Below are 11,228 nucleotides of genomic sequence, written 5' to 3'. Positions count from 1 at the left end.
TACGCGGGCCTCTCACTGTTGTGGCCTCTCCCGTTGCGGAGCACAGGCTCCGGACACGCAGGCTTAGCGGCCATGGCTCACGGGCCCAGCCGCTCCGCGGCATGTGGGATCTTCCCGGACCGGGGCACGAGCCCGTGTCCCCTGCATCGGCAGGCGGACTCTCAACCACTGCGCCACCAGGGAAGCCCTGTATCTTAGTTTTTACATGAAATTTCCACCACCTTTAGGGAGTCCTGACTTTGGAGCCAGAGAGACCTCAGTTCCAGCCCCACCTTCCCTGGCTAGCGGCATGATATTGTGCCAGTGACCTGGCCTTTGTGGATTTGAATTTCCTCATCGATGTAATGAGAATGATGATACCTCCCCTTTAGGACAGATGTGAGGATAAAATCAGATAGTGGATGTAAATAGCTACATAGGTGCCTCTTAAATAGTGGCTGTTATTTTTGCCTGTATTCTCAGCCTTTAGTCATCTAAAATAGATTTGTGCTATTTTTAACTCATTGGGTTTGTCCCTACTATTATTAATCTAGATTTTTTTCCTCTCCACTCAAATAGTTATTGACTGAATAAATCAACTTGTTAGACAAAAATAGTTGTCTTATCCATGTCAAAGCACTTTATGTAATCCATGTCAAAACACATTCATCATGTTTCAACAAGGACTTTTGGATACTGTGTACTTCATGTATAGAAAATCAAGTCTGGAAACCTTAGGCATATTTAACCTAGATTTTAGTGAAAGGTCCCAGACCCCAGGTCTTGTTGAAACTAAATAAAATATTGAGTCCCTGGTATTACTTGGTAAACGTCTACCCAGCATCAGCCACTCCAGACTGAGCAGAAAACAAGAAGCATAACATGCCATTCTCATTCAACACTTCCTCATTGGTTGAGTTGAAATAGCAGGCCTCAGAGATCCTGCGATCCTTGCTCCTCCCTTAAGGGCCCTGATCTTATTACTCATACTTCACAGATGGGTTTCTCAGAACAGCCCCTACCTAGTCTCTGCAAAAGAGAAGTTGAACTTTCCTCCCTGAAGCAGAGCTGGAACCCTCTCATCATACTCATTCCTTATGGGTGGGGGCCGTGGTCTCCCCACCTCAGTGTCAGGAGCGTCATGGTTCCTAATGATTACCCTCCAGAAGAGGGCCTTGCTCCATTTGACAGCCTGACGGCGGGCTGAGAGAGCGGCATCAGATGGAGCACTGTTCACAGTTCTTTCACCCTTGCTGCCACACGTGTTTTAGGAATTAGAATTTAGAGCTCTGTCTCCCTTTGCCAGAAACTGAGGGTTTTTCCCCTGGATTCTGGATTCTTTGTGGGATGGAGGCATTGATACTGAAAACCTAAGGGTTGCCAAATCCTTTTTCTGAAAGGTGCCTCCTGCCCCCATCTGGGCGTTTTTTATTTTTTAATTTCTATGTGTGACTCCTAGCAGTCATGGAACTACTGTTATGACTAGCAGTCAAAGAGATACTCCTTTGAGGGAATTCCCTGGCGGTCCAGTGGTTAGGACTCCACGCTCTCACTGCCGATGGTGCGGGTTCAATCCCTGGTCCGGGAGCTAAGATTCCACAAGCTATGAGGTGCGGCCAAAAAAAAAAAAAGAGAGAGATACTACCTTGATAGGAATAGCAAGGGGAGGAGTTTGACAGCTGCGTGTGAAAACAACATTTATGTCACACTTTGTAACAACAAGTGTCATACACATTTAACTGATGTAGTGGAAGGAGCATGGACTTTGGGGTTCAGACCTGGATTTGAATCTTGGAGGATTCATTCAACAGGTATGAACTGCGTACCTGCTGTTTGCTGAGCACTGGGTATACATCGGCAAATAAAGCAGATGTGACCTCTCCTCTACCTCATGGAGTGTACAGGCTGGTGGGAGTGGAGGGAGAGGGTGGCCAGAAGACCTCTTTGAGAATCCTGTTCACGGGCTCTGTGACCCTGAACGTTATCTAATCTCTCTGGGCCTGTTTCCTCATCAAAGAAGTAGGCAGGCATTCCTTGCTGAGTTATTGCAAAGATTAAAATAAATCATCTTTATTAAAGCACTAGCAGAGTGTTTATCGTTAGTAGGTCCTTGTAAACAGAAGTCCTTACAGTAAGGAATTTTTATATCTAGTACATTGTATCATTTTGTCCTTACAACAGTCTTGTGAGGTATAGGCATTGTTAGCCCCGTTTTATGGATAGGGAAATTAAGGTTCAGAGAAACTGAGTAACTTGTTGGAGAGAGTAAATAACTTGCTCAAAGTCACACAGCTATTAAGTGGAAGAGCTGAGAATCAAATGTGGGTTTCCTGACTCAGAATCCCACACTCTTTATTATATAAAGCTCCCTTGGGAAAGACACTTAACCACAATGAGCTTTACTGTTCACTGTGCTTATTTCCCATTTTAATTAGGAGAATTTTCCTGTGTCCCTGCAGGATAGTCTTACCTCCGCAAGGCAGGACAAAGCTAATTGGAACAGTAGGAGACTGCTTTTTCTAGCGTGTGCTGGGTTTGAGGGAGGGCCCCTGCCTGTCTGGCCCCGCCTGCCACAGCCTGCCTCATACCCCGTGTGCAGGCAGTGAAGCGCTTAAGGGGCTCTTTCATTATCGCAGTCTCTGGCCATGGCGGCCCCAAGCGTCACTGAGAGTTGCCTGGCTCACCTGTTCCCCTGCATGAATGAGCCCATGAATCTCCTGGAGGCCCGGGTTTGGCCCTCCTGCTGCTTGTGCTTAGGAATGACTTCTGGTGCTTAGAAATGAGAGGCTATGGAGGGAACCTACACTTCAGTGCTTTCTGGGTCCTGGGAGTTACTCTTTCCTTCCAGCACCTCTGATCCCTCAGCTCTGCGCCATAGAGCTAACGTGCAGGGAAGAGGCAGGCAGTTGGCACCGACTGGGATTGTGTGGTGGCTTCTGACCTGTCCTTGGCTGTTCTGTGAGGCCAGCAGTTGTGTTCCCATTTTCCTGGAGGTGGAGTTCCTTTCACACACGGGGGGTGGCAGGAGGAACAGTGGCCTGGCCTGTTTGATGCCAAAGCTCATATTCTTTCTGCCCCATTGCACAGCCCTGGCGACCTTCTGTTTCAAGTTTCCCTGTCCCTTACCCCTACCTCATTGTGGACGTAGGGTCTGGGGGTGGCGCTGTGCAGGCGTGTCACGTCGGCTGTTACCGAGCCAGAAGGGCAAGGAGAGGTGAATCACCAAGTGGCTGCCTTGAGGCTCCTGAGGTCTTGTCTTGACCTTACTTACCTTGGCGGAGCTGAGAAGGCCTTGGACGCTGGTGTAGGCTCTCCCAGAGGGAGGCAGAGTGGCTGGTGGGACAAACACTGAATCTGCACCCAGCGCTGGGGTTGAGTCTCCCCTCTGCCACTTACTCTCTGGGGAACTTCGAACAAGTCGCGCCAGCCCTTTGAGCCTCAGTTTCTTGTGTAAAGGGAGGTGATGGTTTCTGCCCTGAGAATTGAACCAGGTAATGTTGGTGAAGGTGTTTTGCAAGATGAGTGTATCTCTCAGTGTTGTCTTAAAACCCAGATTCCCAGAGGAAGAAGGGTGGATGATCTAAAACCTCTTTGTGGTGGAGAGGGGCTAGTTCTGTCACGAGATCCCAGTGTTATGAAGACAGCCTATTCTCTTCTGTTTGTTCCTCTAGGGAGGTAAGAAATGGGCGCTAGTTCTCGGCTTTCTACACAGCGCTCAGCCTGCAGATAGTAAACAGCTGGTGCTGGGCGAGTCTATGCCTAGAAGAGCCATCCATCCCTGTGAGTTCCTGGTATCTGAGCTCTTGCCTTCTGGTTGCTTGAAATAGGAGTTAAGCAGTGTCATTCCTTGAGGAACCGAGGGTAGAATTTATCCAGCAGCTGGGTATTCAACTCACCGTTTCCTGGGCCAATCAGTGTCAGGGCTCCTGTGGGATCAGAGGTGGCAAAACCTCTCTCCGGTGAGGTCTGGGAAGTGAGGGGTGGGGGCAGAAGAGGCAGTGCGGTTGGTAAAAAGCAGAGCCACCTCCCCAGTGCCTTTGGGGTACCTTCAGGACTCGGGCTGGGTGGGCAGGCACCTCCGGATGCCTGTGCTGCTCTGTTCCTCCTTGGGAGTGAGAATGAAGTGTCATTTATTGAGCACAGGCCATAGTAACCCTCATGGGCTTAATACTTCAAAGGAGGTTTTAAGGGCCCTGCTCATCAGATGAGGGAAGGAGGCTCAAAGAATGGTTGTGTCTTATCCTAAGACCCGAAGGGAGTAAAGGGCAGGAGGAGGCTTTGGACAAGGTCTGTTGGACCCCAGAGCTTGGGCTCTTTTCCCTGTGTTACCAGTCTTTACAAGAGGGTAAGAGGGTCCATTTAGATTTGAGAAAACCTCACGTGAGCCTCCAAACAGGATCTGCTCCGTTTGGAGTTATGGGCGGTTTGCAGTTTGCTTCTCTGTGTAAGGACAGCCTCCCTTTGCTCCTCCTCTGCTGCCTATGTGTCCTGCAACTTGGCTTTGCTGGCCACGTGTCAGTATGGCCTCTGTCCCCAGGTGAACCCCTTGGGGCCCTTCACTCTGCCCTGTCGCTACTAGGTGCTCCGTGTGTCTGCCACTCATTGGCCTTGGCTGAGCAGCCGTTTCTGGGAACAGCTCCGTCGCCTTAAGCCAGAGTGCCCAGCCCTAACTTAGAAAGGAGACTCAGCTCCCAAAGAGGCTGCCCCCAGACCAGATCTTTGTTTTCTGAATCCAGAAGACACTGAACAGGCTTACTGAATGAATTTATACTTAGAAACAGCTGTCAGCCGCTACCTCAGATGCCATCACCTCCCTGAAACCTGCCCTGAATGTGTCTAAAATTATTTGTTCCTACCTTAGGAGGGAATGAATGAGTGAATATTTATTAGGCCGCTGCTGGGGGGCCAGGCTCTGCTTCAGGTGTTACGTGCTTTCACTGGGTCCTCACAGTGACCCAGTGGTCCCAAGGGTCAGTACCTTTCCTGATAGGGAAGCTGAGAAGTCTAGTGACAGTCCCAGGGTCTCATGACTGGGACGCGCTTGGGTCTTTCCTACCCTACCAAGCAGGATCCGGCAGCCAGGATCCGGAGTTTCTGTTGTGGATTGGAGACTGACCCTTAGGGTCTCCAAAGGGAAAGTCAAAGTCAAGTCTTTGGTTGGTCACAGCCTTCCAGCCCACTTTGCTTTTCCCTGTTGCAGAGGAAGTCGAGCAAAGCAAAGGAGAAGAAACAGAAGCGGTTGGAGGAGCGAGCAGCCATGGATGCTGTCTGTGCCAAAGTGGACGCCGCCAACAGGGTGACTCTCCCCTCCGTCCTAGTCCCTTCCTCCTGGAACTGCAACTTGGTTTTTAATTTGATTTCTTTTGGCGCCACCCTGTGGCAGAATTGTGTTACTACGCGTCCATACCTCTGCTGCCTCCTTGCTGCCGGGGAAAACTAGCCTGGCTGGCAGAGAGCTGCGAGGAGGGCCAGTGATTGGCCCAGGCGTGCAGGGAAGTGTGGATTGAAGTGGAAGTGGCGTCTTCTCTCTGTGGGTCTCCTTCCTTAACACTAGAAGAGGATCTGCAGAAATTTTTCCTAGGGTTTTGGGGAGGAAATGCCCCTGGTAAAATGTGGTATAGTTTTCTTATTCTTTCCTTCAAACATTTATTGCTTGCCCATGAGGTACCACAGGTTGTACCAGGGGTGCAGCAGCCTGGTTTCGAGGGGCTGCAGTCGGGGGAGGAGTAGCTGAGATTCTGAGCACCCGGTGGGCCTGACTGGGAGTGGCTCAGCTTTCCAGTGGAACCAGAGAGATTGTAGTCACCCTTCCTGCCCCGGTTCATGTCCCAGTTTTTGTTATTCTTTTAGTCCACTCAGTAAACATTCACACTTACAAGGATGTGGCGCAGGGACATGATTTTTCATTTTGGGTTTTGACCAGGGGAGGTTAGTTGGGGGCCTCTCAAAAGTATGTGATTGGGGCTTCCCTAGTGGCACAGTGGTTAAGAATCCGTCTGCCAGTGCAGGGGGCACGGGTTCGAGCCCTGGTCCGGGAAGATCCCACATGCCGCAGAGCAACTAAGCCCGTGCGCCACAACTACTGAGCCTGCGCTCTAGAGTCGTGAGCCACAACTACTGGAGCCCGCGCACCCTAGAGCCCGTGCTCCGCAACAAGAGAAGCCACCGCAATGAGAAGCCCACACACCGCAACGAAGAGTGGCCCCAGCTCGCCGCAGCTAGAGAAAACCTGCGTGCAGCAACAAAGACCCAATGCAGCCAAAAATAAATAAATTAATTTTTTAAAAAAACTTATCGCATGTAGCCAAAACTAAAATCAGAAGAAAATATATCATTTAAAAAAACAATTACACGAGTGGAGCGAGGGACCTGTCTTCTCTCTTGGGTCAGGTGGGTGCTGAGTAGGTTTTATGCCCAGAGGCCGGTATTAGAATTAGGCAGTAAAGTCTCTTCTTACCCCGTCAAATGAAGCTAAAACCCTGTTGGGCCTTCTTCCCAGAGCCTCCCTCCTACATTTGATTTCAGAGCTAAGGCAGATGGAGGGTCTGTATATAAGGGCGGCTCCTGGCCCTGGGAGCTGAGCCTCCACTTGGGTCCACACAGCGTGGTACTTCAGGGTGGAGCCTGTGACTCTGCTGGGTGAGTGTTTGTGCTACTCCTCTTTTCTTTCCCTCCACAGCTTGGAGACCCATTAGAGGCTTTCCCAGTGTTCAAGAAATATGATCGGAATGGGTGAGTGTTCAGCATTCCTAACTTGTCTCCTTGAGTCTCTTCAGGAATTCATCTTTCCAGAGTAGGCTTCCTCAGACCCAAATTGTTTCATTCTTCATTAATGAAAAAGCAGAAAAGATGGCTAGTACCCTGTTGGTATAAAATCCCCCAGTTAGGGAGACAAAGGAATCTGCAAATGTGCAAAGATTGCCTAATCTCAGACTGATGTCTCTGTGGGACTTGTTATTCTCTCCGACGAAGAACCATAGAGCTGAAACAAACTTGAAAAATCATCTAGGCCGACTCCCTCATTTTATGCAGAGGGAAACCGAACGAGAAGCTGAATGAGATGTCTGAGCTTATGGAGTTTCTCCCTGGCCGCGGCGGGGGGGAGCTTTTAATTCCCAGTCCAGCGTTCTTTCCCTGGGTCTGTAGTATAACTGTTAAAAGCCACTTACTGGCTTTGTGACCCTGGACAAATTACTTAACTTCTCTGTGTCTCAGTTTTCAAATCAGAAATGGGTACCTTCTTCATAGAGTTGTCAGGAGGATTAGATGTAAAGTGTTAGTGCCTGGAACATACGAAAGGCTAGGTCAGCGTTAGTTGTTATTACTACTGTTCTTTTTACTAATCCAGTTCACTGCAGAATCTAGGCTAAAGCCCCCTTCCACTTTCTGTTCCTTTGGTTTGTAAAATAGGTAGCATTATCTGTCTTACCCGAGATGCTGTTGGCTGAGGGAAAAACAGGGGCTGTGATTTTACAGAATCATTGCTATATGGGTCTGAATCATAACAGTGCCTCTTATTAACTGTATTTGGTTAAGTCAACATATTCTTCAAGCCTCATTTTTTATCTGTTAAATGGAACGATGATGGCAAACTTGCAGGGTTGTTTTAAGGAGGACAGAAACTATATCCAGCTCTGTAAGTTGCAGCTGGTGTGAGTATTTTAATGAACAAGATAAGACAAATGTAAACGCATGAATTATGAAGGAAAGACTATAGTAGGTGATACTACATTTGCCTTTCATAGCTGTGTCTGAATTTCATAGTATCATATTAATTTATTCTTTCTGTCTGTGATCAGATGCATTATGGTTCCTCTAGAAGCTTTGTCATCATTCAACCTCTGGGAAGCCCTTTGACACAGTTTAGAGATTCCTTGCTGTGATCTCTCTCAATGTTCCCTAACCCACATTCCCACTGACTTCCAGAAATGTGGACCAGCTCTGAAGCAGGCATTGCCAGCTGACTCTGGGCTCATTTGGTGCCTGGAATTGTGTGTGATTTGTGTGGCTGTGATCCTACTTTCATGTACTTAAGGAACTCAGATTAGTGGAGAATTTATACTTGCAAACCAGCCTTGAGAAAATTTATAGCTAAGATAGTTGCAGTGCTGTGTGTGGGCCTTTCTGACCACTACATGGTCAGTACTTGGAAAGAAAGGAAGGCTGTTCAGAGCCAGGAAGTTCTGAATTCACAAGGCCACACACATGTGCAGCTCATATGACATACCAGACAGCAGAGGTGACCATGGATTCCAGCGATGATGTCCTCTGAGGAGTCTAGTCGGTCCTTTCAGAATGTGGCACTACCTGGAGAATATGATTTCACAGTTTGGCCAAGGAGTTTAACTGTAATTTATTTAATTCATTTAGACCTAAATAGCAGATTGAGGGAGCTCCCTGGCGGTCCGGTGGTTGAGACTTGGCACTTTCACTGCCGCAGCTCAGGTTCGGTCCCTGGTCGGGGAGCTAGGATCCCGCAAGCCACGTGGCGCAGCCAAAAAAAAAAAAAAAGGGTCGATACCTTAACACCTACATCATTCGTTAGTTTAGGAAAACAGAGCATGGGGTGAATCCCCATCTACCCTGTTTGATCAGCTGAGAGCACCCACTGTGTCCTCAGAGGAAGCAGTGGGCAGGACTCTTCAGGGGGATGTGGGCCATAGTCTTCTTGAAGGGCCTGAGGTCATCCAGCTGCTTTTGCAGGCAAGATGGGTAGATAAGAAGGAAGAGGTCCCCTGGGAGCCCAGTGAAGACTTGATTCCAAATGAAAGCCACTGGAAAAACGCCTAAGGGCAGGAATTGAGGGAACAGAGAGGACTCCGGTGTTTATAACAAACTACAGAAGAGAGGGTGGAGAGAGCAAAGAGCTAGCAGAGCGGGACAGAAGTTTACAAAGTGCTGAGTCTGATACGGGCTGTGCAGGGAAGGCAGGAAACGGGGCTTGTGGTCAGGGTGGTGGGCTGGTGATGACAGTTGTTAATCTCGGCTTGAATGGCCTAGTTCCTTCACAGGCACCTTCTGTAGTCACGTCCGGGCTCGGCTTTTCTCTGTAGATTAACTGAGACCAGGCGGGCCTCGTTGTCAGGCTGTCAGGGCAGCGGGTGGTGCCGGGCCTGTAGCCGGCTCCAGACGCCTCCTTTTCCTCTTCTCAGGTTAAATGTGTCCATTGAATGTAAGCGAGTGTCTGGCCTGGAGCCGGCCACTGTGGACTGGGCCTTCGACCTGACCAAGACCAATATGCAGACCATGTAAGCACGCCCTCCCGGGCAGGGAGCCTGGCCCTCCGCTCCAGAGTCGCTGTCCTGACTGCCCCCCACCCCCACCCCCACCCCCACCCCCGTCTCCCAGGTATGAGCAGAGCGAGTGGGGCTGGAAGGACAGAGAGAAACGCGAGGAAATGACAGATGACCGAGCCTGGTACCTCATCGCTTGGGAAAACAGTTCGGTTCCCGTAGCCTTTTCTCACTTCCGGTTTGACGTGGAGTGCGGGGATGAAGTCCTGTACTGGTAGGGGCCCTGGCCTGGGGGTGGGCGCGAGGGGAGGAGGCACCCCAGCGAGTGGCAAAACCCAGCACGCCCATCTGGGTCTGTGGCAGGCCTTGCGGCCGCTCCACACTCACCCTGCTTTCCTCCCCCAGCTACGAAGTGCAGCTGGAGAGCAAGGTGCGGCGGAAAGGCCTGGGGAAGTTCCTCATACAGATCCTGCAGCTCGTGGCCAACAGGTGAGGGCCGTCCGTGCACCGCTCAGTTGGAGGGAGCTGCCTCTGGGGCGTCCCCGTGGGGACAGGGCTCACGGGACTGTTCTGGAAGATAGGTGTCTAGAACCCTCTCAGTAAGCTTCTCCCTGCCCTGCCATGACTCCAGGTTTTGTACACTGGGCTCTAGGAGGCAAACACCTCTGAGCGCCTGTTCCGCGCCTGCGTAATGGGGGTGCAGAGAGGACCTGGAGGAGAAGCCAGTCAGGTGGGGGCCTGATCAGCCCTGTCACAGAGGGCGGCACCCAGTGCTGTGGGTGCCCAAGACAGCCTAGAGTCGGGCCTCAGGAATACTTCTTAGGAGCAAACGGGAGACAGCAGGCAGAGACACGAGAGAGCAAGCGGGATTTAGCACCTGTTTCTCTTTCTGGAAGGTTCTCTCTGCTTCCTTTTCAGCACACAGATGAAGAAAGTTATGTTAACGGTATTTAAGCACAATCATGGTGCCTACCAGTTCTTCAGAGAAGCGCTGCAGTAAGGAGCTGGGCCCCGGCGTGGGACCCTCTGGGTGGTAGCAGCTGCCTGCCCCAGTGTCCTTTCCCCCATCCTGGCCCCATTCGTCCTGACACTGAGCTCTCAGTTCTGAGGTCCTTGGGGTTGGCAACTGGGGAGATGGTGTGGGAGCGCCTGTGGCTTGGTCCCCTGCCCTGCTCCTGAGCCCTGACTCCTAGGGAGGAAGGCGCTCAGCTGCCCACAGCCAACCCTTTCCTCCTGCCCGCCTGCAGATTTGAAATCGACGACTCTTCCCCAAGCATGTCGGGTTGCTGTGGGGAGGACTGCTCCTATGAGATCCTGAGCCGGAGGACCAAGTTTGGGGACAGCCAGCACTCCCATTCGGGCGGGCACTGTGGTGGCTGCTGCCACTGAACTCCCAAGCTCTCTCCAAGGCCTGTTCTCTCCCTGGTTTCAAGCCGCTTGCCAGGTGCCCTCAGAGCTGTGGCCTCCTCAGCCCCAACCCTGGGGAGGAGTGGTCCGCGCCGCCCCTCCTGCTCTCTCCTAGAAGAGCAGGGTGCCGGAGGGAGCAGAGAGGAGAGGAGGCTGCCGGAAGAGCCGGCGGAGGCCGGGGCACGAGGCGCATCCTCTCACGGTGGCTGCCTTCTCACTCGGCTCTCAGCCCTGAGCGTGGGTTCTCTGACTTCCCTACAGCTGGATTCCTGACAAGCCCCCCTCCCCGCCACACACACTGCTGGACAAATGGAGTGTTTATTCCCACCTTCATGAAAGTCCTGGAGCCCTGGGTCAGGGTCTGGCTGGTTCCCAAAGAGGAATGGGCTCAGTGTAAGATCTGGGCGTAGAGAGACTCCTGTTTCGTGGATGGGACGCTCCAGTGGAGACCTCAGGAAGGTGTCTTGTGCCATGACACAGGGAGTCGAGGGAGCTCTTTCTGGCTGTGCCTTCGCGGATCCAGTTAGAGTGGAGTCGTCCCAGGGGGCCAGCCGACTCTGGGAGACAGGCTGCCCCCTCTCCCCATTGCTGTCAGCGAGGGGCCGAGAG

The 11,228-nt window shown here is 51.3% G+C and overlaps 1 protein-coding gene across 1 annotated transcript; it reads left to right on the top strand.

Annotated features, from left to right (window-relative positions):
• Positions 1-5,185: 5,185 nt before the first annotated feature.
• Positions 5,186-10,601, top strand: NAA40 (N-alpha-acetyltransferase 40, NatD catalytic subunit; the record flags this gene model as incomplete). Its single annotated transcript, XM_079707350.1, has 7 exons — positions 5,186-5,275; positions 6,659-6,711; positions 9,132-9,227; positions 9,328-9,486; positions 9,618-9,701; positions 10,131-10,208; positions 10,460-10,601. Exons 1-7 carry the CDS (start codon positions 5,237-5,239, stop codon positions 10,599-10,601), a joined length of 651 nt encoding a protein of 216 aa, XP_079563476.1. The 5' UTR covers positions 5,186-5,236.
• Positions 10,602-11,228: the final 627 nt, after the last annotated feature.

Source organism: Hyperoodon ampullatus, assembly GCF_949752795.1.
Source record: "Hyperoodon ampullatus genome assembly, chromosome: 7".
NCBI lineage: Eukaryota > Metazoa > Chordata > Mammalia > Artiodactyla > Ziphiidae > Hyperoodon > Hyperoodon ampullatus.
The sequence above is the reverse complement of the archived record's forward strand: the minus strand, read 5'-3'. Positions and strand labels throughout refer to the sequence as shown.